Genomic DNA, 26,730 nt, shown 5'->3' with positions numbered 1-26,730 from the left:
GGAATGAGAAAGTGGTGGAACTTTTTGTTTCAATTACGTGTAATCATTTCATTTCATTCTCCTGGCATCCTTATACCAGTTCTTATAGTGAGCCCTCTATTTAACCTATCCAGAAAACCATTAAGCGTTGTATGTAGAAGCAGAGACGTTACCTCCGCGGCCGGTCCAGTTGACGTGGTGGTACTGGCCAGCGGGGTACTTGTCGTTAGCTGACTCGGGCTTGACGAGGAAGGTGTGGGCACCTGCAGAAACAGTATGATTAGCAAAATGTCAAAGGACTTCGTGGTCTCAAGAAGCTTACCGAAGTAGTCGCGCTGAGCCTGGAGGAGGTTGGCGGGAAGATCCTTGGTGCGGTAACCGTCGAACCAAGACAGAGCGGTGGAGAAGGCCGGGGTCGGGATACCGAGGAGGGCGGCCTTGGCGACGACGTCTCTCCAGCCGGGCTGAGCAGTGTGGATGGCCTTGTTGAAGAAGTCGTCGAAGAGAAGGTTCTCGAGGTCGGGGTTGCTGCGGAAAGCGTTGGTGATGTCCTTGAGGAAGACGGAGCGGATAATGCAGCCACCACGCCACATGAGGGCGATGGAGGGCTTGTTAAGCTTCCAGCCGTACTCCTTGGCGGCCTCGTTCATCAATTGGAAACCCTGAGCGTAGGAGACGATCTTGGAGGCGTACAGAGCCTGCTCGAGGTCGTCGATGAACTGCTCCTTGTTGCCCTCGAACTTGTTGGTGCGGCCAACGTACTGGAGCTTGCTGGAAGCCTTAACACGCTCCTCCTTGATGGAGGACAGGCAGCGGGCAAGGACAGCCTCGGCGATGAGGGTGACGGGCATACCGAGGTCAAGGGCGTTGATAGCGGTCCACTTGCCGGTACCCTTCTGACCAGCCTGGTCGAGGATCTTCTCGACGAGGGGAGTTCCATCGTCATCGTTGTAGTAGAGAATGTCACGGGTGATCTCGATCAGGAAAGAGTCCAAGACGCCCTTGTTCCACTTGGCGAAGACATCGCCAATCTCCTTGCAGGAGAGGCCGAGACCGCGCTTCAGGATATCGTAGGCCTGGATGTGGTGTTAGCTACCAGCATATAGCTACGAGGAGCTCGGGTGGGGTTGCATACCTCGCAGATAAGCTGCATGTCACCGTACTCAATACCGTTGTGGACCATCTTGACGTAGTGACCGGCACCCTCATCACCGACCCAGTCACAGCAGGGCTCGTTGTCGCTCTTAGCGGAGATGCTCTGGAAAAGGTCCTTGATGTGGGGCCAGGCCTCCTCGTTACCACCGGGCATCATGGAGGGACCGTAGCGGGCACCCTCCTCACCACCAGAGACACCGGAGCCGACGAAGCGGATGCCCTTGGAAGCGCAGTACTTGGTGCGGCGGTTGGAGTCGGGGAAGTGAGAGTTACCACCGTCAATGATGATGTCACCCTTCTCAAGGAGGGGGATGAGGGTGTCAATGTAGTCATCGACGGCCTTACCGGCCTGGACGAGAAGCATGACTCGCTTGGGGCTCTTAAGTTTTGAAACGAACTCCTCCAGAGAGTGAGCGCCCACGATGGACTTGCCCTTGGCCTCGTTGGCCAAGAATCGGTCGACCTTGGAGACGGTACGGTTGAAGGCGGCAACGGTGAAACCGTGGTCTAGAAAAGGATATTAGCCACCTGAATATGGTTATGGGATGTGATTGTCGGAATTACCGGCGGCGTTGAGGATAATGCTATGAGAGAGTTAGTGATTCAATTCTTACACATGGAAATCTGGTAGAACTTACTTTTGACCCATAACGGCCAGGCCGATGAGGCCCATATCAGCGCTGTGACGATGGTCAGCTTGAGTATTCACTAGCCGGACGTTGCTTATTCAGGTGTGAGGAGAAGGAGAGCGGAGCGGGACCTCGGAGCAGGCACAACGCCTGCCACAAGGTTGGCAAGACGAGCGCTGCATTACGAGCATGAGTATGTTATTGCGTCGAGAAAGGAGAGGGCGATGACTTGAGACCAATGTTACATGTGCATTGGCACCTCCCGAGACCGCACCGGCACCGAAGCCATCACGACGGATGTCGACATGCGGGAAATTCGCAGCCGTGGTCACTGTCGTGAGGCATCGGAGGTCGGGAGCGGGGTGGTGGGGTAATTTTTCTTTTGGCTTGAGAGCGAAGAGGGGTTTAGAAGGCAGAGCGAGGTATTACTTACACAGGTCCAGACATGATGAATGATGTGTCGGTGGTTTAGGTGGGGGGTGTTGTTTGATGGAGGAGAGGTTCAAACGCGCGAATCTTTGATGATATGCGGGAGCGTCGAGTTATTTATCTCTAGGGAATGTGTCAAGAAGGAGACGAGAAGCTGGAGCTTTCGTCAACCCGGACGAAGTTTGTAGGGGGAGGGTCGACGGAGGGGTAGGAGGGGAGGGGGGGTGGTTTGTCTTAGTGCAGGGGCCACCCATGACAAGCGCAGATGTGCACACTCCCACTCCTCTAAGTTCCCAATGGAAGTCGACAAGTACCTCCCGGTGCTTTCTCAGCTTGGCCTTCTACCTACTGCGGTACGGATACAACTTTTTCTCTCTCTTCCATCGCTTCCCATTCTTTCTTTGGGGGTGGGATATCTCTCAAAGACTGGGCAGAAAAGCGGGACTAGACGGCTCGTTCGACCATCGACAGGGCTGCTTTGCTGCTTTGACTTGGCTGGTCAGTGGTCGCCCCTCCTGGACTCTCCTGGACTAACTCGAGATGATTGGCTTTTTCCTGTTGGCGGGACGAGCTTACTCATGGACAAAGAGGTACATGCGCAGAATGTAGGTACCTTACTCTGCCTTGCGCTGCTTGTATTTTCCATGCTTTGGCAATCCAATCCCACTTTCACTTCCAGCACTTCCGTACGGATTACGGAGTATGTACACGCATACAGAAAAGAAGAGGGACACATACATCACCGCTCAGGACGTGGAGCTCCATTGAGAGGACCAGACCCTCCTCCAGCCAGCTCCAATTGGACGGCCTGTCAAGGAGGGGCACTTATGACGATGCTCTCTTCTGTCACCTCGCCTTTCCCGCGTTTCTCTGCCATCCGCCATTCTTGTTGTTGAGCAAATAAGCCAGAAGCCTTTTTCACTCGTTTGGCTGTGTCTGGCAAAGCAGATTGACACCAAACACCACCTACGCCAACCGGGTATACTTATGCTCTCAGAGAGCATGAAATGTACCCGACCTTCTCTCCACTGCGACTCCGATGTACCACGGTTACCGCATTGTGCAAGAGAACCGGCCCGCACGGCGGAGGGCGGCCCAGCAACGACCATCATGCCTGCTCCACGCCGGTGGTGTTTTAGTCAAGCAGCGCGCCAGCCTGACGAAGCCCGTCGTGCAAAAAGGCGCTTCTGGATCCGTCCTGTTGTGGTCCGATTCGGCGATAGGCACCCGTTCCCATTGGCCGCCGTGAGCATGTCTCACACTCTGCGTGTTCCAGGGGAGGGATTTGCGACTCCGGTATTCAAACTCGATGCGTCAGACCCTGACGTTTCGCAACCCACGGCCGCGGAGGAACACTCTGCGCTCGGTCTAACAGGCCGCGGGGCTCTGCCTAATCACCAATGCTAATCTTGCGCGACGCACTGCAGCGTTGCGGCCTGTCTGCTGGCGGCATATAATATTATTGCCCTCCCAACGGAGCTCCGGTACTCGCTCGCTCGCTTCGTATGCTCCTGGACCGTCTTGGGTGGTAGGGGGTGAGGAACCATAGGGAATTTGATTTGTCTGGTCCATCGTTGTCTTGCCTATGGCCATGCCCCAAACGTCCCTCGACTTTGAGTTGAGAGCCGCCCTGCACGTGCAGCATCTGTCTCTCGCTCCGGACTGTATTGGAGGAAATTCCGTTTCTTCAGCATAGAAGAGACCCCCATGCTGCCGAGCCGTTCCAGCAAAGCTTCGAGAACGTCCAAACCCTGGAGGAGGCCTGCAGTGCAGAGAGATACTGGGACGTCGCGTTGTCGCGTTGTCGCTATTCATCCATGAGCGCGCGCTCGGCACTCCGCCTTCAGTCGGAGAGAACGCCGTGAAAGACGCAGCCTTACCACCACCACTACCAACCACCAAAACGATTGCGATTATAATTAGGCATTGGATGGGAAAAAGACAGCGGCCGATGCGCATGCGCCTCGCGTTTCCTATCCCTGGACAGCGGATAGCGGGCCTTGCTCGATATACGCGACAAATCACGATGCGCTTCCAATGGTGTGCAGAGGAAGTCGGCCCCAACCAAACCGAAGCTGGCCGTAATGAACCCCTCCAATTCCTCCAGTTGGACTGCTTGGCCGAAGCAGCCTCAATCTATTGGGTTCGTTGAGACCCACGCCCTCAGCAGAAGGGACAGAAAATATCGCACCTCCATCTCCCAAGGTACCTCAAGGTGTGGATGGAGGCAGCGTAGCCGCAGCGCAACCGCCGACGGTGAATCCGTCCCTCGCTGCTCACAAATCGAGAAATATGGCCCTCACAAAGGGAAAACGAGGGGCAACCTCAGTGGGGGTTACCGCCGCCTTCGGGCCTTGGATCGGTCGCACGACCCGGAGTCGTCGGTTGAGAACTCCGCTAATGCTCCGCTTAGAATCCACGCGCATTACTGATTGGCATGGCCCTGACCGAGGGAAAACGCAGCGTCGTGTCGGAGGGCGACGGAGGCCATGATGTCAGTCAGCAAACACCGATAGCTGCACTACTGATTATCCGTTATGTCCGTCTGAAGATGTCCGACGGATAAAATGCAGCTGATGCAGGAACAGCATGGTTAAATGGGATGGTGATAATCCCAGCCGAACGGAACGTGAGTCTGACCAGCACGGCCGGTGCCAAATAATCAAATGGCTCAAGACGGAACTGGGATTCCTGTTTTCCGAGTTTAGACTTCTCTGGGCGTTTAATCGGCGGCATGGGCTGCATTGTGAACCTCGGGATTCGAGAAGCATTGATTTAGGTGCGCGGGATGCAATGAGCGGCAGTTGGTGTAGTCCACCCACCTGGAAGGTTGAAGAGCAGTGCCAAGCAATGGTCACTTCCCTGTCCGAGCTTCTTTCACGAACAAGCCACAGACGGCACGTGACAGATCAAACTTAGCCACCAGCCACATTGGCCACACACCATCGCCGAGGCTGAGACGACATCGTCACAATTTCTCCGAATACATCACCAGCAAAACCCATCTCTGCATTTGCGACAGCCCCGACAACAGCACGCCCACCGTCGGCTATAGCAAACAGCAAAGGAGATTTGACTTCTTTGAGCAGGAACATCCCAGGCTCAGAGGTACGTTACCACAAAAAAGCTCAAGCAAAGCCACACGCGCCTTGCTTGCACAAAAAAACCGTATCATACCCGCAGTTCATTCATCATGGCCTACCCGCCCCCTCCAGGTATCTCAAGCGGCCCCTCTACCGGCAATCCACCTTCTCATCCCTCCCTGCCCGCGAGGCCCCCTCCGAGCAAGTCATCCGGAGGCTTCAAGCCCGCCTTCAAACCCGCCTACGGAGCTGCAGCCTCATCCGCGCCTACCTCCTACTCGAGTGCACCGACCTATGCCAGCGCGCCCGCCGCCCATTATGGCTCACCCTACGCATCGTACTCGCAACAACCGTCGCCGTCGCCCTCGGTAGGCGGCGCCGGCCGCTATGGAGCACCGGTGCCCTCTTACGATTCATACACACAACCCGGCGCCGGCTCTCGTTACGGCCAGCCCTCGAGCTACAATGCGCCGCCTTCGACCTACGGCGCAGCGCCGCAGATTCGCAACCCGTTCCCGATTCCCGGCACCGGCGCCCCTGCCGCCGGCGCATCCGCCGCCTCGGCGTCCGACTACGACCCGGACATGGCGATGCAGATAGCACAGTGGCAGAGCGCATACAGCTCGAACGGCACTAAGGACGCCAGCGGTAAAGACCCGGTCGTCCCCAGCGGTCGTGGGGGCTTCCCTGGAACAGGCAGCAACGTCGCAACCCCTCCCATCATCGACCCCGCAGCCGCGGCCGCAGCGGCAGCAGCAGCGAACCAACCCCCCGAGCGCAAGAAGACCGTCGTCCGCGAGGGTGGCGGCAAGAAGTGGACCGACGACACCCTCGCAGAGTGGGACCCGAGTCACCTGCGCCTGTTTGTCGGTAACCTCGCGGGCGAAGTCACAGACGAATCCCTCCTCAAGGCCTTTTCGCGATGGCAGTCGGTGCAGAAGGCGCGCGTGATCCGCGACAAGCGCACCGCCAAGTCCAAGGGGTACGGTTTCGTCTCCTTCAGCGACGCCGACGACTTTTTCCAGGCCGCCAAGGAGATGAATGGCAAGTACATCCAGAGCCACCCCGTCACGGTGCGCAAGGCGAACACGGAGATCAAGATCACCAACGTCAAGGGCAAGGACCACCGCAACAACCGCAATAACAAGAACAAGAAGCACTCTGGCAACGGTGGTGGCGGAGGAAACAAGAATGCAGATGGTATCGGGTATGAACCCCACCTCGGCCCTGTGCATAGTCACGGTGTCATCAAGCCTGGACAGAAGACCAAGAACGGTCTCAAATTGCTTGGATGATTTTTTCTTGGTTTCAGAAATAGTTCATTCGGCTAGACTGGCGTTCTGGAGTCGGAGGTCACCCATACCCATCATAATCAAAGAATTACATAAAATAGAAGTACTTTCTCGGTCAGACTTTGCAATGAATGTACCAGTTGTGTGATGTGGTGAACTGCATCTCCTGGCGGGGCCCTCTCCGATGTACCGTGTTATGCTACTGATTGCTACTGATTGCTACATCTCTTGACGTGGTGAAGAAGGTGGGAAACCCGACAATACCATCAGAGAATTCCCAAGAAATCCCCCAAGGGTCCCTTATCTCGATCCATCCTCCTTTTACGCGGCTGATTGTGTAACAGGTGGTAAGCACAACAGAGGTACTCAAGATGACATGACCTTCATCCAAGCTCAAATTCATCCCTCCCACACTCCATCCAACTCGGTAAGTCACTCGATGAAAACCCCAGACCGAATATCATCGCTGGAACCCGGTAACACGATCCAGATTAAAAGCCGCACTGATGAGGGCCAAGTGACTGAAAGCCTGGGGCGTGTTGCCGAGCTGCTCGCCGCTGCGGGCAATCTCTTCCGAGAACATGGAGAGGTGGTTGGAGAAGCTTAGCATGTTCTCAAAGAGGTTGACGGCGCGGACGAGGTACTTTGGCTCGTAGACGGAGGCGCGCGTCATTGCTTCGACGAGCCAAAAGGTGCACATGCTAAAGGCGCCTTCTCTTCCGCCGACGCCTAGGGAGTAAGCGATATAGGTTAGGTATCGCATCGCACGAGAGATGGGGGAAACTTGGGGGCGTACCATCGTCTGACAGCTCGGTATCGTAACGGGAGACGAGACCTGTGCTGGTGAGGCCGCCCTTTTCGGGGGGCATGAGGATGCGGTCCATTGTGTTTAGGAAGCGCGGGTCGTTGGGGGCGATGAAGAAGACGAGCGGGGCGATGAGGATGGAGGAGTCGAGCATGGTGTTGTTCTCGTAGCTTTGGACGAAGCACTTCATCTCCTTGTTGTAGCCTGTTATACCGCCGGTGCGGCGGTTGTCAGTTTGTCGTCTCTACTCTCAGTCGGCTCTTCCGCGTGATGTTTGGCATGTGTGCATGTGTATGCGCCAAGGAATAATGGAGGAATAGAGAGTTGTGAAAGGTTGGGTAGATTAGCGCCAGAGGATAAGGGAAACGTACCCTTTTCCATTATCTCCTCCATCAGGTTATCGCGGGCTTCGAGCCATTTGCTACGATTGGGGCAAGGGAAGTTGCGTTTGTCTGCAAGCCGGAGGCCGCGGTCGAAGGCGACCCAGAGCATGACTTTTGAGTAGGTGAAGTTTTGCTTCTTATTGCGTACCTCCCAGATGGACATGTCGGGTTCTGCTCGACATCAATACTCATGCCCTTTATCAATAGGAAAGAAGTTGACAACTTACGATCTGTCAAAGTAAGGACAAAGTCTATGCAGCAAGTCAGCTCCAGTGTTCAGCAGAAGAAAGCAAAACATCATCAACGTCCAAAGAGACAACACATACCCAGCATCTCCCTCACAGAACACCACTGATCCCAGCTGATGGGCTTCCCGTACTTGTTATACAGATAGATACCATCCATGAGCTCGCCGTAGATGTCAAACTGCTGATGGAACGCCGCGCCGTTGCCGATCCGCACGGGCTTGCTGCCGCGGTAGCCCTCGAGGTGGTCGAGCTCCATCTCGGGGATCTCGGTCTCGCCGCGGATGGTGAACATGATGGGCAGCTCGCCGCTGGGGCCGCGCGACTTGACGAAGCGCTCGCTGATGAAGTCCATGTAGGCGTCTGCCTCGGCGGAGAAGCCGAGGCGGAGGAGGATGTAGATTGTGAAGCTCGAGTCGCGGACCCAGCAGAAGCGGTAGTCCCAGTTCCTGTCGTGAACCAGTGAGCTTTCTGTAGTGGAGCTGAAGGGGAAGAAGGGGAAGAAAGGGAAGAAGAGGGAAGAAACAAGCACAATGGGATTATGTGAAATGCCTTACCGAACACCACCTATATCCTCGGGGATAGAAAACGTCGGCGCGGCCACGATGGCGCCGGTGGGCTCGTACGTCAGCATCTTGAGCAGCATCAGGCTCCGGTTGACGACCTCGCGCCACCGGCCCTTGTACTTGCTCTTGGAGATCCAGTTGTACCAAAACGACTGCGTGTCGTGCTGCTGCCCGTCGAGCACTGCCGTCGTGACGTTCTCCGTGACGTGGTCCGGCTTGTCGTTCCGCAGGACGAACGAGACGGCCTGGCCCTCTGTGATTTCCAGGTGCGCGACGACGCCCTCGCCCAGCATACCGTCGCGCTTCTCCTTTCTGAAAGTGATGGAGGGCGCCGGTGCCGCCGCCGCCGCTGCCGATGCGTCCGCCTCGGACTCGGGGACGACGTCGTCGATGGTGACGTCGAGCTGCATCTTGTAGTGCTCGCTGTGGAAGGTGACGGCTTTGCTTGGGCTGTTTGCCGTGTGAGTCGGCTCGATGATGGTGGTGACGTGGGACTCGCTGGCGTATTGGAAGGCCGGGAAAATCTCAATATCTGGGAATGTCAGCTTAGCATGAACTGAACCTTTGTGAGTATCGAACAGTGGCTACCCACCGAGCTGGAGACGGCCACGGATACACTCGACTCGACGGACGAGCCATTTCTTCAGCTCCTCCTGGATCTTGGTCGTTTCACGGAATGCGCCTTGGCGGGTGCTCTTCGATATGACCGTGGCAGTCTTGGGTCGAGGGAAAAAGTCCACAACGTCGACGACGCCGTCATCGTGGATGTATCTAGTTTGCAAGATATTGGAGGATGGGAGGTATTGTTGTCTTTTTGGAAACTGGTCAGGGGTATCACGACGGGGGAAAGTAGTTGGATTTGCTCACTTGGTTGTGCACAGCTTGGACGGAGGAGGACAGATGCTGAAGAAGCCTCCCTTTTCCTGGTCTAGTAACCGACAAAAAATACTGGGAGAATCGAAGTCCGGCCTGGGCAATGGCGCGTCAGATGTCAGGGTTCATGGGCGAGATGTAAGTGGTAGTATCTCATCGACTGGGGAATTTGAGCTCATGAGGGCCGGATGATAGATAGGCCCTTCAACCGCTTTGGTCTCAAGATATTTTAATCTCAAGATCTTGGTACATTGGGATGATCCTCTTGTAGCATCTTATGCCATTATTCATCTCATCGGCTGCTATGGGAAGAGATGAAGAGAGCATTGGGAAGTTCATCACTCGGCCGAATGTAACGTCGGCCCGAGGGGAACGTGTAAGTAGCATCAAGACAAAATGAGGAAGAAAGGCAATCTCATACCAGCACATAAAGTCAACTGAACCGTTCGTCCCCACGAGCGCGCATGTATGCATGTTGCCAATCATACCATAGTCCTCGATCGGCAGGTACCCGGCGCGGCTGCCGGCGACATGCCTCGTCGAGCACTGTTGAGCCATGACGTCGGCTCCCGGATCGTCGGAGAAGCTAGTTGGAGATATCAAATATGGTCAAATATTATATGTGCTCATACGAGACCTCCTTCAATGAGATGAATATGATAGAGATGAGAAACAACAGGGGATATTCAGCCTATGGTTACTGCTGAACAGCCATGAAACCAACTGAACGTAAGCTATGAAGTCAAGATTGAGGTCTAAGCAATGGGGGGGTTAAACCCCGGCGATTACACAGAGAGAACGGGTAGAGCGGAAGCCACGATCTGCGGCTACCCGACTGTGGCTGCGGGGAGAAACCAACAAAACACATGTCAGCGGACGCTTTTGTCATGGTGTCGTCTCTCGATGATTAACGCCGACTAACACCTAGCGCTCAGGTTCTCTCGACCTGCAGCCGACGTGCTGCAGCATAAACAGGAACGGATGCGCAACTCGCTCCCGCTGCGTGACTGCCTACTACCAAATTCAAATGAGCACTGGCTATAGAAGCTCTCGGGTGAAAGGCTGTACTTCGGATGAAAAGCTGTATTGTTTATCCCATGGCAGACAGCTTCTGAGAGAGGGGGGCGTGAGTTGGACCCAAAGTGCGTGATGTCAAGCACCCGAAAGTCTGATGACGCTGTTCAATATCGCATCGCGCCGCTAGTGAGAATCCACTTTGGGAGCTCAGCTCAGCTCATATGGATACCTAAGTGAAGTTGAGCTGCCAGATCGGCAAAACCCCAGGCCCAGGCCCCAGGCACAACACGCGCGAAAGCTACCCTGTTGGAGCTTAGACAATGTGACGAAAATCAAATAGAACCCAACACTATGTAGAAACTCTCATGGAAAGGGAATACGGGTTATGGTGGAGATTTTCTGAAGCTATTCTGCCCAAGAACCCACCGCTCACCGGAACAGAGAGATCGATCGCAAGGGCCTTGAACATCGTATGCGGGGGACGATCTACAGAGTACGGTGTTGAATGATGGTGGCTGACATCATGGGGAAAAGGGTCTGGACCTATTTCTCTCCCTTGGAACGTCTAGCTTGTTCACTCAGGACCTCCCATCCAGCATCCTACACGAAAGGGTGAGACACTCACGCGCTGGGGAACGGGAAAAGGGAAAGAAAAAGGAAATTCAACGGCGACGGGCAGCGGCTGGTAGGTACGCGTAGGTAATCAGGAAGGCTGAACGAGGCGGGTTAGGTGTCTCACTTAACCGCCTTGGGTTTTTGTAGGTATTTCTTTTCAATCCTTTTGGCGCCGGGTTTGATTTCTCGCGCACAAAACAGCACGTCGGGGCTGGTTGGCTGGGTAAGACAAGACATTTCAACGGCCTCGAAAGCTAAGGGGCCAAGGAAGCTTCACGGTTTGTGGGACCTGTGGTAGCTTGTGACGCCGTCTTATTCCTTTCTTCTCCGCGTCTGCGGGGAGAGAGGAAGGATAGAAAAAAATGAGACTTGTGTGGGAGGTTGGCGCGGTGGTTTACCGACATTGTTGTATCTGTCAGTCGATAGTTCCGATTCTAGAGTACCCATCGGACTCGGATTCTCTCATGCCCGCCGTCTGTGAGGTTCGATGCCCCTTTTGGGATGGATTCAACCGTGCGGATATTAGGTCCATGCGTCAAGAGGATAGGGCGACGGGAGAGCTGGGGAAAACAACAGCCTCCCTGCGAACGGATGCGGACCGAGGCAACAAGCATGTTGTTTGCTGTATCCATTGTATCTGCAAGGCAAAGGTCTCAGAAAGAAACGGGACTCGGAAACGAAAACAATGCGACTGTTGTTCAGGATGGAGGTTGATCACTTAATCAGCAACCTCGAGACCGAGAGGGATGGGGTGGCTAAGAACATGATTCAAACAAATCGGATGCTGGGCGGGCTTTTTCTTTTCTTTTGCTCGGCAGAGGGTTGCTGTGCAGCCCGAGGATCCGGGTCCGGAACATGGTGAAAGCTGGCTGGGCAGGAGAGGGAGTTGCGACTTCAATTGGGTTGAGAAAACCACGGGCTGGTGTGTGAGACTGAGATCATTGTGAGACTCTCTCTCTCTCAAAGGTGGGTTGGATCGCTGTGAGCAGTTGGTCACCCGAGCACCTTCGTCGCAAAGTTGGAATAGTCCCGACCGCTAGACTCCTGTAGCTAGGTAGGTAGGTAGTTAGACTGTAAGAGCTCTACCGACGACCGTGATACCTAAGCACATGGCTAGCAACATAACCGAGAGACTTGTGCTACTGCCCACGATGAATGACCTCCCTGCAGCTTGACTACGGAACCGCGGTGAGGGGCGGAGGAGAGGAGAGGAGGGACTGAGGGGAGAGGGGGTTGCGGTAAGGTTGCGTCGGACAGGGCCCCCAACAAGTGGATGAGAGATCCTGTGACTCTGGATGTGAGAGACGGCTGGGCCAAGCTTAAATGGGAGGTTGCATTTTCGGAGGTGTTGGGTTTGTGTGTGTCGGATAGCATTTTAGTAGGACGAACGGGTCCATTTACCGCCCGTGAAACTTGAAGCATCACATCTTCGGACGACCCTCAGTCACTGGCGATCTGGGCCACTTTCGCGTTATGCTATTGCTTCAATGCTTATCACTACTCGGTCTGTGACCTCACCTACTACCAGTAGTTACGGACCACTGTCTGTGTAGGTGAGGTTGATGGGGGGATCAGTACGGATAAAGGGGCTAACACATTGCAGCTAACTTCGCGTACCTCGAGGTAATCTCAGATACTTTAGTAGAAGGACACACTAGTGACGGGCCGCTGGAAAGCATAAAAAGACAAAGGAACGTTGTCCAGCTGAAGATGGGGACCACGAACGAAGAAGCATGATGACTCAAAAAACACGCGTATTGTTACTACCTCATTCGTCCCGGATGGTGACCGTGGTGAAGTCGTGAGAGAGAAATCTCTCATAGTAGCGGGTGCTATTGCAGGCAGACCCAATTCTTCCTTCCGTTCAGTTCTTCCAGGCCCATTGATCCTCGTCCAGCCCGCGGTGGGATGCACTGTTTGTTGACAGTTGTTCTCGCCAGGCCGCTCTGCATGCGGATTCCCACCCAGAAGTCGCCTCCTTCTCCTCGCGTGCCTTGGTGAGCGTCCTTCTGAGCTGGCATGTCACAGGGAGCATAAGGAAAGGTCATCCCTGATGACGACCCTGACCGCCCATGGGAGAAAGCCTGGAAGCGAAGTGCAGTTGTGCCAGTGCTACAGCAGAAGCCCACGAGACGTCTCCACCGTGAGGCGTGCCAAGGCCATCTCCACATTTCATCTTGGGAGCAGGAAGCAGAGACATTTTGCAGAGATTGAAGCACCTGTCCTCAGGAGAAGTTCAGACTGTACATACGAATACTACTGTGTAATGCGTAGAGAAGTTGAGTGGAAGGCGGGTGCGGTAGCGGTAATTGGCGGTAAGCATAAGCCACCGAGATCATGGGCAGGGGGCTGCAGGGCCAGACGGGCAGTGGGCAGCGGTACGTACCTGCAGCAACTTCCAGAGGTACCCTGCCACACCTGCTAGGTGGGTTGGGCCTGTCCCCACCTCACCGCAGTCCCCGGTCCCCTTTTTCCCCTCCCAGCCCGCCTGCCCCGTCCCTCTCCTTCTCCCTAGCAGTGGACCATTTTCAGAGACTCAGCGTGTCCGGTACGTACCCACCTCGTCCGCGTGTGGGCGCCCGCGCGACACCTGTGACTGGAGAAATGATCCGCACCGCACCGCCGTGGCCGTGAACCAGGATTAGGACCTTTCTCACGCGCAGTCTGTCCTCTCGACAGCCTAACTCCAAATGTGCTTCCAAATGCACCAAACATTGCACCAAAGCACCACAAGCCCAGACCCCGACAGCAAATCAACTGCGCCCAGTTCCCTCGTCCCGACCCCATCGACCTAGGCCGATCTACCTTACCTTTTACTGCGAAGGTATTGCGGCGCCCAGAGAAGACGACGGCCGGTAAACTGGATCTGACCCGGTAATACACACCGTACGCATACACCCAGCCTACCAGCCCCGGCAGCTTAGGTTGTGCTTGTGAATCCCGCTGTGGATTCCCAGATTAAATCATGCCCCAATCCTCCTCCTCGCCCTCCGACTCGGCTTCCTCTTCACTTGTGCATGTCCTGCTGCCTCCCGACCCTAGCCAATCTCATTCTCATTCTCAACTTCAATCTCAAGCTGCCTCTGTTTCCGTCTCGGCTGCTGCCAGTGCCGTGTCATCCTCCCCCGACCCCATTGACCACGACGACGCCCTCCTCTCCTCATCCTCCTCCTCACACGACCACCACCACACTACTGATACCACCAACCGTCGCCTCCTGAGCCCGTCACCTCTGCTTCTCCCACCACCCACCGCACCCTCGCCTGGACACGCGACCACCACGGATAACACACCCTCGAACCCGGATGGTCCACGGCCACGAGACGTCCTTACCGCTCATACTGCCCACGCATCGTTGCGCCAGGGCCCTTCTTCTTCCTCCCTCAACACCGCCGCTCGAGAACGTTCTCCTACTGTCGCCGCCGACGACGACGAGATCGAAATGGAGCCATTGAAAGGAACCGGCCACCGCCGGCGCCGCAGCTCGCTCATGCAAAGTGCCGGCGCTAGTAACCACCAAAGAGTCCCGTCAAGGAATCAGGGGAACATGCTGGAAGAGCCAAAGATATCGGAGGAGGATCTCGGAGCAACACCATCGGCATCTAAGAATATCGACGACGATAGCTTTTCCGACGAGGATCTCCATGATGACGAGGAGACGGGTTTGACCAAGAAAGATAAGAGGAGGAAGAAGCAAAAGAAGAGGAACAACACGCGATTAGATCAGCGCTTCGTCCGCGGCGAAATCTCGGCCGAGGAGAAGAAGGAAGCAGATCAAAACGTCTTTAGGAAATCCGCCGTCAACGTCGCCCTGATCTTGCTGTGGTACTTCTTTTCTCTCAGCATTTCACTGGTAAGCCCATTTGCCCATACGCTGCTCTTTGTCGTTACGGCCCGCAGAATCACAAGCTGACACAAGAGGCCCACAGTATAACAAGTGGATGTTTGATGAGAACCGCCTCAATTTTGCTTTCCCTCTTTTCACGACGGCCTGCCATATGTTGGTACAATTCGGCCTCGCATCATTAGTGCTATTCTTAATACCCTCCCTGCGCCCGTCCAATGGAGTGCGCAATTCGGATTTGGGCCGCTCGAGGCACGAATCCGAGCCCGACCGACCTCTGATGACCAAGATGTTCTATCTGACGCGCATTGGGCCGTGTGGTGCTGCAACGGGTCTCGATATTGGACTCGGTAACACCTCGCTCAAATTTATCACCCTGACATTCTACAGTAAGTAATATGCGCCGCCCGACGCTCACCGCAAAAAACTAAACCCTCTTTAGCCATGTGTAAATCGTCTTCCCTAGCGTTCGTTTTGATCTTCGCCTTCTTGTTCAGACTCGAGAAGCCCACATGGCGCCTCGTGGCTATCATTGCGACAATGACTGCGGGTGTCGTTCTGATGGTGTCGGGAGAAGTCGAGTTCAAGGTCAGCGGGTTCATCCTCGTCATCTCTGCGGCCTTCTTCTCTGGTTTCAGATGGGGCCTGACGCAAATCCTGCTCCTGCGCAACCCGGCAACGTCGAACCCCTTCTCCAGCATCTTCTTCCTGGCGCCCGTCATGTTCCTGACGTTGATCGTTATCGCCATCCCCGTCGAGGGGTTCCCCGCCCTCATCGAGGGCCTGAAAGTCCTCGTCGCCGAATGGGGCGCCATTACAACGCCGCTGTTCCTGCTTTTCCCCGGATGTATCGCCTTCCTTATGACAGCTTCGGAATTCGCTCTGCTGCAGCGTACCTCCGTCGTGACGCTTTCCATCGCCGGTATCTTCAAGGAGGTCGTGACAATTTCCGCCGCCGCCATCGTCTTCAACGACCGCCTAACGCCCGTCAACTTTGTCGGTCTCATCACCACCATGGGCGCCATCGTCGCGTACAACTACATCAAGATCACTCAGATGCGCGAGGACGCACAGAAGGAGGTTCAGCGTGGCCACATGGAGGTTGCGCACGCCTCGGGCGCCTCCTCGAGCGGCAGCGATAACGACGACGGCAGCGGCGAGGAGGCGGGTCTGCTGAGGAACAGCACCGATTACGAGGACAACCTCGTCACTGCCGACGGCGATATTCTGCCAAACCCGGGACACACTGCGCACGAGTCGAGGACGGCCCAAGCCCACCGCGACAACTAGACAGTCGTGTCTCGTTTCGTTTCTCGTTTTTTATATATTCAGGCGAAAGAGAAGGGAAGAAAGAGAAAGAGCCACAAACTGTATATTTTTTTTTTTGGGAAGAGGCATACAGCATATCTCGCCGGTTTTTGGCAAGACATAAGGGCAGGCATAGGAGTTTTATTATCACAGCGAAACATTTCCGGGAAAGGGGGGCACCCCACCCAGGACGAAATTGGTAAAGAAGATGGTACATAACTGTTGTTGGGTTTTGTTTATCCCCCGTGAGGATATAAGGAGGGGGAGAGAGAGAGAACCCCCCCTGAAGGGAAGAAGAGGTGGATATACCAATTGGCGAAAGATGATAAAAGGGCTATCATCATAGTAGTGCAAAGCCCCTATCGAGAGGATAGACACAGAGAGAATCAGAAGCACACCAACCATATTTTGACACCATGACATTCTTTTGCAAATAGCGAGCATTTCGGGCACACGTGACCTCGTCAAACTGGCGTAACATCACGCAGATGAAGGGTGTACACTTCAATAGAAACTCAAACTTCAATGTGGTAATGAGCCTAAGGTGAAGCAGAAAAAGTATTGGCCTGGAGATAAGGGCCTCTATACAATGCTTTGCCCCAAAAAAAACCAGACCCCATTCCTCAGCTGCTTGTCCTCGGCTGTAGAAGTCTGTATGATAAATGCTGTCCTCATCCGAGTTCCCGTTCCCTCCTTCACTTTCATTCCCTCCTAGGGAAGGAGGGGGAACGCACTCCTTCCCGTATTCATGAAAGCCCATGACTTCCCATATTCATGCATATCGATCCATGCTTGCCGTTCCCGCCTCCAAAGTGACGAATAAACTTTTTGGTTTGGTTCAGGGGAGGAATTATCTCTCTCGCTCAAGTGCCAGACCCGAAAAATCAGTAATGATACCTTCCCCTCCCCTTATTATAAAACGCCGCGCTATGCCGTGAAATCACCGTCCTCCTTGTCATTGTCCTTCTTCTTTTGCTTCTGCTTCGTCTTCGTGCTGGACCTACTTCTGGGCTTAGCCTTAGCCGTAGTCATCGTCGTCTTGTTCTTGGTGACTCTGCCACCGCTAGTCTTGTTGCCCCTGCCTCTGCCCGCCATCGAGCCGCCTCGGCCCCGGCCCCCTCTCGGGCGGACCGCGCAACCCTCGCGACCCTCGGTCTTACTCGTGCTGACGCTGGCAGCGCTGACAACGCTCGCCTGGCTGGCCGTGCTGCCGGTGCGATTCCGTCTCCGCATGTTTGCCCCCTATGACAAGTCCATGCTGTCACGGTCGTCGCCCAGCCTGTCGCCTACGGAGCTCAGCCCAGAGCTCGGCGGTCTCGACTCCTCCTTGATCCGCGGCGAGGTCGCCGACGGTGCGCTGCCCGGTGGCGGGCCCTGCATCTTGGACCGCCAGGTGTGGATGCTCGGGAGGTCGCCGCCCTCGACCTGGACCTCGCCCACGTCGTTGCCCTTGCCGATGATCGTGCCGTGGTACTTGGAGTCTTCGCCCGTCTTGCTGTGCTTTTTCTTCAGGACTATCTCATCATGTTAGCTTTTGTCGCAAGTCTCTCTTTCCTCTCCGTCCCGTGAATTGAGGGAGGTCGAGGCAACGAACCGTTCAAGTAGTCGCCCAACTCCAGCTCCCCATCACCAACCGCCGCCTCGCGAATGGCCTTGTTCCGCGGTCCGGAGAACCACTTGATGAACTCGTCCACGCCTCTCGTATCCTCAACGATCTTCTCTCTCTCGCGTCCCCTCTCAGTTACCGCCGTCGGCGTCGCCATTGTCAAGTCTCCCTCGCCGTCCGGCACAGCTGCAGCAGCCGCCGCCGCCGCCGCGAGCTCTGCGCCCGCCTCGCTCCTTCCTTCCTCGTCCAGCGAGTCTAGAATCTCGCCCAGTATCGCGCCTCTCCCCTCAGCGAGCACATCGTCCGGGGGCACGGCACCCAGCTCCTGCAGCGCCATGCGTACGTCCACCATGCCCGGGCCAGCGTCGCCTTGCGGGTCGTTGTCGCCCGCGTGCCGCGCTGTCGCCTGGCAGAGGGCGAACATGTAGCGCGCCGCGAGCTCCGTTACGGCATCGAGAACCACGGGTCGTGCGGCGTGATATCCTGTCGCGCGCAGGATCTGGAGGACCGCGGGGCGGAGGAGGGCGTGGAAGAGGACTGGTGGGGGTGTCATTTTGCTTTTTCGTTTGTCCTTTCGTGTATTTGGGTATTTTCAAGTCTGAATTAAGCTTATTGTTTCTTTCCGCTCTCGGGAGTATCGTAGAGCTCAAAGATTTTGTCAAGGCCAAGAATTAATGGTAATAAGCGGCTCGAGAGGAAATCGCGGGTTTGCTGTGACTGGGCTCGTTCGTGGGTTTTGCGATTTCGTCGGTCACCTTCGGTTCTGAGGTAGGTTCAGGAAGCTTCGCATGATGTTGTGACGCGTAATTCTCGGGTCGCAAGTCGTCACTGGATGGATATATAGGCTAGAAGAAAGCCGTTGGTCACGTCAATCCCTATGTGCAAGTCGTTCTTTAGTTTAAGGGTGGGTGAAGAAGGTGCAAGTTCGCGAAATTTCAGCCTTAGTGAAATGGAAGGAGCTCGGACCAGCAGTGAACAGAACCTAAAGGTATCGGAAGGAGGTGAGGTGGGAGCTACTGCAGGATGGGGAACCGTTGGGGAGAGCTCCCCCGACAGTGTGGATACTGTACCTACCTTGTACTTGCCCTCGGGGCACTTACTACCTTATTACGAATGCTCTCGAACAACTTCAATGTAAGGCAGGCACCTTCACAGTTACACAGCACTCCTCTAGCCCCTTATGCTTGGATACCTTGCCTCAGCGACACAAGGTAGACGAATCCTCTTCATTATTTCCAATCAGGAATGGCATTTCAACTTTTTGAGTACCGCCACGACTCACGATTTACAACATATCGCTACTCTCACCATTCCTTCCCAGACCTTCCTACTCCATATTACTGCCTAATAGCCACATCCTCAGACTTGTCGAGGCCTGTGTACTTGTTGATCCAGCCCAACACCTCTCTGTGCCAGACAAGAGAGTTTTCAGGCTTCAGAACCCACTGTTCACACACGTCAGTAATCAGGGTACCCAACAAACATCGTCTGTAGCTAAGCACTTACATGGTTCTCGTCGGGGAACATCAACAACTTGCTAGGCACGTCGCGCGCCTGCAGAACATTGAACATGGCGAGGCCCTCAGAAATGGGAAGTCTGTAGTCTAGCTCGTTGTGGATGACCAGTTGTGGCGTCGACCACTGGTCGAGATGATGGGCAGGATCCCACTTCTCGTAGCCCTCTCGGTTCTCCCAAAGAGGACCGCCAAAGTCATGCAGAGGGAAGAAGAGTTCCTCGGTAGACCACTGGTTCAGTGTTGAAAATACACCGTCGTGGCAGACCAATGCCTTGAACTTTCTTCCGAGCTCATGACCCTGAATCCAGTCTGCGAGGGGATTAGCATCTGTCGCTACGTGATACACTGCTGTCCTGACTCACTGATCATGTATCCTCCGTACGAAGCACCTAAAGCAACCGCATTGCCACAATCAATGTACGAAATGTTCTTCTCGATGTGGTCGAAACACTTCACCAAGTCCACGTACGGACGTCCACCCCACTCATTCTGGATATTGTCGGTGTGCTGCTGTCCGTAACCAGTGCTTCCCGTCGGGTTGGGCATGACTGCGATATAGCCCTGTTCCGCAAAGATGGCAGGGTTCCATCGCGTACTCCAGCTATCCATCCACGCGGCCTGAGGGCCTCCGTGAATGAGGAACGCGAGCGGGTACTTCTTGTTCTCGTCAAAGTTCGATGGCTTCACCACGAGGGCGTGGACGTCGTATCCCTCGGCTCCCTTGTACCAGAACTCGTCACACTGAGACTTGGACAGACCGAACGACTTTCCGTGCTTGGAGCTCGAGGATACGAGATCGGTCTTTTGACTGACGGGATCCAGAACGGAGTAAGCCGAGTTCTCGACCCTAGATGATGTGCTGATGAAGAGCTTCTCTCCATCATCTCCCAATAGCTTCGCCTCGACAACAGAACCCTCCTCGTAGATTGCTGCGGGAAGGTCTTTCGCCTCGTGCGGAGTCGCCGGCAGCTTCCAGAGCTTAGCACGCCCGTGCTCTTCCGCCGATACGTACAGCTCCGAATCGTCCTTGCTCCAGGTGATCCATTCGGGCCGCGCGTCCCAGCCGCCGGCGCCGTCGTCTGTCTGGTAGAATTCTTGTACGCTTGCCAGGTCGAAGACGTCGGGAACGAGCAGCAGCCTTGGCTTGTCAGTCTCGTACTGATCGCTCTTCATCCGGGTAAAGGCGACCTTCTTGCCGTCCCTGGAGAAGACGGGTGCCGCCGAGTAACCACGGAGCTTGCTAGTCTTGACAATTTGAGGCAATCCCGGCTTGTCCTCGGCAAAGGACTTTAAAGGCAGGAAGTAGAGGTCTGTTTTTGTGTAAATGGCCGGGGAGATATTGGGGTCGCGCGCGACAAAGACGATGCCGTGCTTTCCGATATCAAAATCGCCGCTGCCACCAAAGGGGGGGACCGGAGACACCAGCCGCGAGACCTCGAGGGCATTGGTCAAACCCTGACCCTCGAACTTGTACGACTTGTCGTTCTTCTTCAGAAGACCATACCAGATGGAGTTCTGGTTTTCAGACACCCAGGCATCCCAGTGTCTTACAAACAGGCTCGAGTACACCTTGCCCGTCGTCAACTGCTTCTTCTCGGCTACCGGGTTGTACATGGCACCCTCTGGGGTTGTCAAGACGGCGACGGCAATGGCGACTTCATCGTCGGATAGTCGCTTGGCTTTCAGGCTTGACAAGCTGCCCTCAAAGTGGCGGATCTCGGTAACTCTGTAATGGCTGACGTCAACGAAGGGTTTAGCATGCCTGGTAACAGAGACGACCTACGTAGACGGCTTCGTAACATCTCCCAGAAGAAGGGTCGTAGCCCCCTTGTCACCGCTTCGCAGTATCAGGATCTCCTCGTCCGAAATCCATGTCACGTCACTGTAGGATGCTTCCTCGTAAAGGAGGCTTGAATGACCACTCTCAACGTCAAGAACACGCGTTTGGGACGTCTTGCTGTGGCTTTCGAATGAGTAGGTCGAGACCTGAGCTACGTTAGTCTGCGCTCACCACTTCAATTGAGAAGCACGAAATCCTATAGCAATGTTGCGACGTCTGGGACTCCTCCAGTTTACTGCCAACTCACAGTATAGAGCACTTTCGTGCCAGATGGGTTAGGAATGCCCGGGGACCTGCGCGGGGCAGAGAGCAGAACCTCTGGGGTAAACTTGGAGGCTTGAATCGTCATCATGAGGAGCTAGAGGACCACGCTGTACAGGTGGTTCATGGAATCAGTTACGTTTCAAAGGGAAAGTAGTGAGAGAGGACACACACACGAGGCTTGGGAAAGGTGTCGTATACATGTATGTCGGTCAACATGCATTGTCAATTGCGACATGACGACGGGGGATCGACTATCCGACCTCCACTGGCATGGAAGCTCGGTTGAAGAGCCCCGCACTAGCTGTGGACAGGCTAGCAACGGCTGTTAGAGACACTGGGGCCGACAAGGTTCTCAGTCCCTGCGCAGGCGCTGCACAGACTCTGGCCCCTCGTTGCAGCTTGGCCCGCTGCCGCCGCCCGTCGGCTCCGAAGCGATTGGTATGCTAACTTGCTTAGAGCTGTCCGTGGAGAAGGCAACCCGGTAGCTACTCTTCAGAGAAAGCTTCGTCAGACGACAGATTCTACATCATGCAAAGGTACCGGCAAGGGAACCACCTGCATCTTGCCCTTCTCCTTCGACCATGAATCGCCATAATAACGACACACGATTAAACTCTAGGCAATAAATATCTCAAAAAAAGTACAAAAGCTCAGCCCCCCTCACGGGGCCTACAAAAACCACCAGGCTCACTCTTTACGTACTATTCCTCAATTGTATCGATGCTAGTGATTTTTCACGAAACTCGAACTCGTGACCCAGGGGAGTGGGGCCATACAAACGAGGTCATTCCCCGCCACGCCATGGGCCTTGGTGATAACAATGAACAAATTTCTTTCCCATGGATGTATTGAGGCGGCGGCGGCGGGCGGTGAGTGAGAAGGTCGAAAATAGTTGAGACAAAAGTGTGCGTAGGTAGCTGCCTGGGGAAACCGACCATCGTTCGAGATATTGCTGGAAATATGAGAAGCTTGCAGGCCTGGGAATTGAGAACATCTGAGTAGGGTGGCTCTCTACTTTGTTAAATGTACCCAACATAGGTTGAGTTTCAGTATTAGGTAGATAGGTATCTTTCTCCTCCATGTAGATTGTCCTTTCACCCCATAGTCCACCCTTTTAAGTGTCTATCCTCCTGTTTGATTCTTCTCGAACCCAAGATTCTACGAGCACGGAGGGCAGCTCGCTTCCAAAGGACCCTATAGGAGGGCAACAATCAAGACCGAAGCTGTTCCCGCACAGTAATTTACTGGTCTAAATAGAGTGTTTTGAAACATTTGGGCAGAGAGATGTTCTCAAGTTGGCAGGTGGTCTCAATGCCTAAATACGAAGATATGAGTAGATTCTCCTTCCGTCGTAGTATCAAGGGTCCTACGGCGCAAAAGTACCGGGTGGGGACGAACTTTTGCAACGTCTCGGGGCAAAAGTGCCCGCAACAGACCTTAGCCTCGGCCAAACATACACACTTCTGGTCAAATCGCCTCTCATCTCTGATGTGTTACTAGGACAGACGAATTGGATGAAAAAAGAGCCAATGGGCCACAATGTATTGCCCAACACTTTGTAATTGGGATGAGATTTCCTGTTGGAAAAAGCCCTTTAGGGTATCGTGGTTCCGGAACTCCTCAACTCCCACCAACGTTTTTGCCTTCTAGGCCAAGCTTTCTACACTCGTCGCCTGGGCATGAACTATATACAAATACGTCTGAAAGTAAGCGATGCTGGGTAAACAGCTTTCTCGGTCCCCACGTAACAATCGTAAGACGTCCTTGGGAGCCTACGAAGATTGCAACCGCTGCGAAGCAGAAAGAAGTCGCCTCAGCAATACGCGAAATGAAATTGCCATAATCCGAAAGAAAATCTTCGTAACATCATTCTTTGCCGATTCATCCAACATATGTGATGGAGCCTGGCGTACAGAGACTTTCTCACTTGCGTCCGGCGCCAAAGTTGATGCGCTTCTTGTTCGGCGCTTGCGAGTCGTGATCGCTGTCTTCTTCGTTCTGCTTCTTATTCTTCTTGCCGGATTTCGATGCCGTCGCGGAGGTCGGCGTCGCGTGGTTCGAACCGCCGCCGTCCTTGAAGGACGTCGACAAGGGAGTCGGCGCATGCGAAGCGGGGGTCGAGCCGGGCGTCGTGGCTTCCTACAAGTTTTTTGTGTTAGCGGCTGTGTCCAGAGTGATGTCGGTTGGTGGGGAGACGTACACTGCCAGGGCGATACGACACCGAACTCCGTGAAAAGACGCGGTTCTGCTCCGTGGCACCGGCCTTGCGCCGCTGGGCGGCCGCGCCGGAGCCCTTGATGTAGTTGTCGAAGCCGGCAATGATGTTACCGTTTGGCGTGCTGTCGAGGTAGGCCGTCTCCTTTTGCTCAATGTCGGCCTCGATAGCGGCGAGTTTCCTGGCGATCACTGCCCTCTTGTCCAGCATCTGGCGCAGGCGGACTTGTTCCTCTCTGTACATTTGCATTGTCGGAGCCGGGCCTTGCGCCGCGTTGGCGGCATTCGCTTGGTTCTCGCCCATGGCTTTTTGTTCGTCAGGGGTGCGTGTGCGTGTGCGTGGTTGTTATTTGCGCGCGGGCGCGCGTGAGTTGTCGGATTGTGTGGGTTGACTCGATGCGGCGCGGTCGAGTCGAAACTGAATTTGGTCGCGACGAGGGGAGGATTGAATGATTGATTTGTCGCGGTCGCGGAGCTTCAATGGGCTGAGGAGCCGACCACTTTGGCGCTGATGGTCACTAGGCCAGGCACACATTCTCATTGGTCGATCCGCTTCGGGTTGGGTGGAGACCGGGGAATTGCTTAGTCAAGCAGCCCAGGGCAGAGCATTGTGGCTGCAGTTGACAAGGAAGGGGCTTTGAACAGGGCAGTTCATCGGACTCGAAATCCTTCGCTTCAACATCTCACTCAGCGCCCATATTCGCCAGAATTCAAAGGTTCCTTGTTGCCATTGTGTGCATTTACCTCCGTAATCAAATATCTTGAACACGGACAAAGACTCCACCGGGTCTTTGTCATGCTCTCTGCCAAAATTAACCTTGATTCCTGGGAACATTTCAAGGCCGCCAGTACAGGTAGTATACATAGTACTACAGTGACACACCCCAGTCCTTAGTAAGGCTGGCCGTCCGAGGCGCATGAACCAAGACGGATCATCATCTCTCGCGCCAGTCTATCTGCAACAGTGCACAGTACACGAGCGTCTTTCCGGGACTGCCCCTGACTCTTGCTACGAAAGACAGGACGACAGCAAGTCTTTACCGCCCAAGAAGCAAAAAGTCTGCAATAGTATGTGTATGTGGGTTTCAAAATGCGTGCAAGCTGCTGCGGCAACTTGCTTTCGCCAGTCCATGTTGTTCGCCAAAGTCCACAAGACTTACACAACAGGTGATGGGAAAGGGAAAAACACACACCAGCCAGCCAGCCTCCTTCAAGCATTTCTGTCTGCCGCCCTTTCGGCAGCAACGGCATCACCCAATTACCCCTCCAAATTCCCCCCCGAGCCGGGGGGGAGGGAGGCAACATCACGAAGCTCCGCACCATCAGCCGCAGCCCCTCAGCCAATCACTACGGCGCAGCTGCATCCTTTTGACATGTCGACGGGGGTAGGCTTGGCCCCTGTTTCGTTTCACCACGACCACCTCGCAGAGGCCTCGCCGAAGATCTCTGGCTAACGAGCACGCTGCACCTAGCTAGAACCCTCCCATCCCTTCTTTACCCCCTATCCTGGGAACCCCCTCACAAACTTGTCCAAAAAACTTTACTTCTTTAGACATCTTCCTGCCGAATATGCGGACAGCGGCAATGATTCTGAACAGGGTCATCCCGTGTGGAGAGGAAAGCTGCAAATCTTACTGGCGCAAGCGCGCGGAGGGCGACGGGAACATCACCTCTCTTCTACACTAGACCTCCACCAAGGGAATGGAACTCCTCAAGGGAACTCCGAACGGAGCAAGGCACTGGCTCTCGTTCCCGCATTTTCGACTAAGCAGAAGTCTTTCTACACGGCACGCGCGCATGACTACCTCACCTCCAGGGCTCTAGTGAACCCGCGTCAAAAGATGCTGTGCCCAGGGGCGGGACTGTTCAAAACCCACAGATCCCAGCCCGGTTCATTTGATCCTTTGGTTCCTTTCCCCCGGGGGGGGGGGGGGGTTCCCAAAAAAAGACAAACACCTCGTTCTTCCTTGCGTCTGCTTTCTCATCTTCTCATCTTCTCTCTGTCTCTCGTCAGTCCTTCGCTTCTTTTTCTGATCTGACTGTGTCACTCACTCTGCCACCTTACAATCGTTCCCTCGCCTGCTGCGGCTCTGGTACTCTGTACTCGGAGTCTTTGTTTCGTTTGAAAAGCCTTTCCCTTAAAACCAGTGTAACCTTTGGCTTCCTATATCACGGTTCACGATCAGCATCATCGCCATCCAACGCTTTCTCTTCTTGACCTTACACAAGATCATCCATCCACCTCTTACACCACTTACAACTCACCTCAAACCAACACCACAACAACACCAACAACAACCTCCAAAATGATCCTCACAACCCTCCTCCCCCTCGCCCTCCTCCTCCCCTCCACCCTCGCCAAACCAATCCTCCCAACCCGCCGCGCAAACGAAGACGCCCCCCTAAACGCAACATCCATCATCGCCACAACAGCCCCCAAATCAACCTCCTGCGACGGCGTAACCACCTTCGCAGACGAATGCGCAACAGCATCCCACGTGGCATCCTACCTGCCCCAAGCCTTCCAGAAATACAACGTCACAACAAAAGGCGAAATGGCAGCCCTCCTCTCCCTAATGGCCTTTGAGACAGGCGACTTCCGCTACAACCGCAACCACTTCCCCGAACCAGGCCGCCCGGGGCAGGGAACCCGTAACCTCCAGATGGCGGGGTATAACCTCATGTACGCCCTCTCGATCCCGGAACTGAAAGACAAGGCGACGGAAATCGCGGGCGGCGTCACGGACGGAAACAGCTTGACGGACGACAAGAAGAACCAGATCCTCGAGCTCGTGATGCCGGATGACTACACCTGGGGCTCCGCCGCCTGGTTCCTCACGACGCAGTGCGACGCCGACGTCAGGGAGAACCTCGCGGCCGGCACGGTGAAGGGGTTCACCCTCTACATGGACTGCATCGGTACCTCGGGCACCGAGGACCGTGTCGCGTACTGGGCTAGGGCCAAGGGGGCTTTCGGACTGGCATAAACCTTGGGATTGATACTCCGGAGCTGGACTCTGTATCGTTTCTTCTTCATCTTCAACCTTTTTCAACTTCTTGTATATA

General features: G+C 54.8%; 12 protein-coding genes across 12 annotated transcripts; 6 read left to right on the top strand and 6 right to left on the bottom strand.

Moving 5' to 3' along the window:
• Positions 1–120: 120 nt before the first annotated feature.
• CPAR01_09811 (6-phosphogluconate dehydrogenase) lies at positions 121–2,210 on the bottom strand (the record flags this gene model as incomplete). The annotated part of the gene is made up of 6 exons (XM_060494075.1): positions 121–242; positions 302–1,055; positions 1,115–1,641; positions 1,699–1,718; positions 1,773–1,814; positions 2,197–2,210. 6 exons carry the CDS (start codon positions 2,208–2,210, stop codon positions 121–123), a joined length of 1,479 nt encoding a protein of 492 aa, XP_060348205.1.
• A 1,092-nt stretch (positions 2,211–3,302) lies between these two features.
• CPAR01_09810 (uncharacterized protein) lies at positions 3,303–3,599 on the top strand (the record flags this gene model as incomplete). The annotated part of the gene is made up of 1 exon (XM_060494074.1): positions 3,303–3,599. The coding sequence occupies one exon, from the start codon at positions 3,303–3,305 to the stop codon at positions 3,597–3,599; it is 297 nt and encodes a 98-aa protein (XP_060348204.1).
• A 1,786-nt stretch (positions 3,600–5,385) lies between these two features.
• CPAR01_09809 (RNP domain-containing protein) lies at positions 5,386–6,570 on the top strand (the record flags this gene model as incomplete). The annotated part of the gene is made up of 1 exon (XM_060494073.1): positions 5,386–6,570. One exon carries the CDS (start codon positions 5,386–5,388, stop codon positions 6,568–6,570), a length of 1,185 nt encoding a protein of 394 aa, XP_060348203.1.
• A 457-nt stretch (positions 6,571–7,027) lies between these two features.
• Positions 7,028–9,997, bottom strand: CPAR01_09808 (glycosyl hydrolase family 15; the record flags this gene model as incomplete). The annotated part of the gene is made up of 9 exons (XM_060494072.1): positions 7,028–7,296; positions 7,364–7,576; positions 7,744–7,926; positions 7,983–8,006; positions 8,082–8,449; positions 8,558–9,098; positions 9,159–9,376; positions 9,434–9,494; positions 9,928–9,997. 9 exons carry the CDS (start codon positions 9,995–9,997, stop codon positions 7,028–7,030), a joined length of 1,947 nt encoding a protein of 648 aa, XP_060348202.1.
• A 2,561-nt stretch (positions 9,998–12,558) lies between these two features.
• CPAR01_09807 (uncharacterized protein) lies at positions 12,559–12,808 on the top strand (the record flags this gene model as incomplete). The annotated part of the gene is made up of 2 exons (XM_060494071.1): positions 12,559–12,616; positions 12,675–12,808. The coding sequence occupies 2 exons, from the start codon at positions 12,559–12,561 to the stop codon at positions 12,806–12,808; spliced, it is 192 nt and encodes a 63-aa protein (XP_060348201.1).
• Positions 12,809–12,903: 95 nt separating this feature from the next.
• On the bottom strand, positions 12,904–13,271 carry CPAR01_09806 (uncharacterized protein; the record flags this gene model as incomplete). Its single annotated transcript, XM_060494070.1, has 2 exons — positions 12,904–13,085; positions 13,139–13,271. 2 exons carry the CDS (start codon positions 13,269–13,271, stop codon positions 12,904–12,906), a joined length of 315 nt encoding a protein of 104 aa, XP_060348200.1.
• A 137-nt stretch (positions 13,272–13,408) lies between these two features.
• On the top strand, positions 13,409–13,705 carry CPAR01_09805 (uncharacterized protein; the record flags this gene model as incomplete). Its single annotated transcript, XM_060494069.1, has 2 exons — positions 13,409–13,449; positions 13,555–13,705. 2 exons carry the CDS (start codon positions 13,409–13,411, stop codon positions 13,703–13,705), a joined length of 192 nt encoding a protein of 63 aa, XP_060348199.1.
• Positions 13,706–14,036: 331 nt separating this feature from the next.
• CPAR01_09804 (triose-phosphate transporter) lies at positions 14,037–16,205 on the top strand (the record flags this gene model as incomplete). Its single annotated transcript, XM_060494068.1, has 3 exons — positions 14,037–14,924; positions 15,001–15,304; positions 15,358–16,205. The coding sequence occupies 3 exons, from the start codon at positions 14,037–14,039 to the stop codon at positions 16,203–16,205; spliced, it is 2,040 nt and encodes a 679-aa protein (XP_060348198.1).
• Positions 16,206–17,150: 945 nt separating this feature from the next.
• CPAR01_09803 (bromodomain associated domain-containing protein) lies at positions 17,151–18,382 on the bottom strand (the record flags this gene model as incomplete). Its single annotated transcript, XM_060494067.1, has 3 exons — positions 17,151–17,465; positions 17,514–17,737; positions 17,818–18,382. The coding sequence occupies 3 exons, from the start codon at positions 18,380–18,382 to the stop codon at positions 17,151–17,153; spliced, it is 1,104 nt and encodes a 367-aa protein (XP_060348197.1).
• Positions 18,383–19,166: 784 nt separating this feature from the next.
• Positions 19,167–21,538, bottom strand: CPAR01_09802 (prolyl oligopeptidase; the record flags this gene model as incomplete). The annotated part of the gene is made up of 5 exons (XM_060494066.1): positions 19,167–19,274; positions 19,336–19,655; positions 19,709–21,072; positions 21,130–21,332; positions 21,434–21,538. 5 exons carry the CDS (start codon positions 21,536–21,538, stop codon positions 19,167–19,169), a joined length of 2,100 nt encoding a protein of 699 aa, XP_060348196.1.
• A 1,835-nt stretch (positions 21,539–23,373) lies between these two features.
• On the bottom strand, positions 23,374–23,968 carry CPAR01_09801 (histone acetyltransferase subunit NuA4; the record flags this gene model as incomplete). The annotated part of the gene is made up of 2 exons (XM_060494065.1): positions 23,374–23,589; positions 23,651–23,968. 2 exons carry the CDS (start codon positions 23,966–23,968, stop codon positions 23,374–23,376), a joined length of 534 nt encoding a protein of 177 aa, XP_060348195.1.
• Positions 23,969–25,970: 2,002 nt separating this feature from the next.
• CPAR01_09800 (uncharacterized protein) lies at positions 25,971–26,651 on the top strand (the record flags this gene model as incomplete). Its single annotated transcript, XM_060494064.1, has 1 exon — positions 25,971–26,651. The coding sequence occupies one exon, from the start codon at positions 25,971–25,973 to the stop codon at positions 26,649–26,651; it is 681 nt and encodes a 226-aa protein (XP_060348194.1).
• Between the last annotated feature and the right edge of the window lie 79 nt (positions 26,652–26,730).

This window comes from Colletotrichum paranaense, assembly GCF_030867605.1.
Source record: "Colletotrichum paranaense strain IMI 384185 chromosome Unknown Scaffold_7.1, whole genome shotgun sequence".
In the NCBI taxonomy this organism is placed as follows: Eukaryota; Fungi; Ascomycota; class Sordariomycetes; order Glomerellales; family Glomerellaceae; genus Colletotrichum; species Colletotrichum paranaense.
Note: the sequence above shows the minus strand (reverse complement) of the source record. Positions and strands in the feature narration are given on the sequence as shown.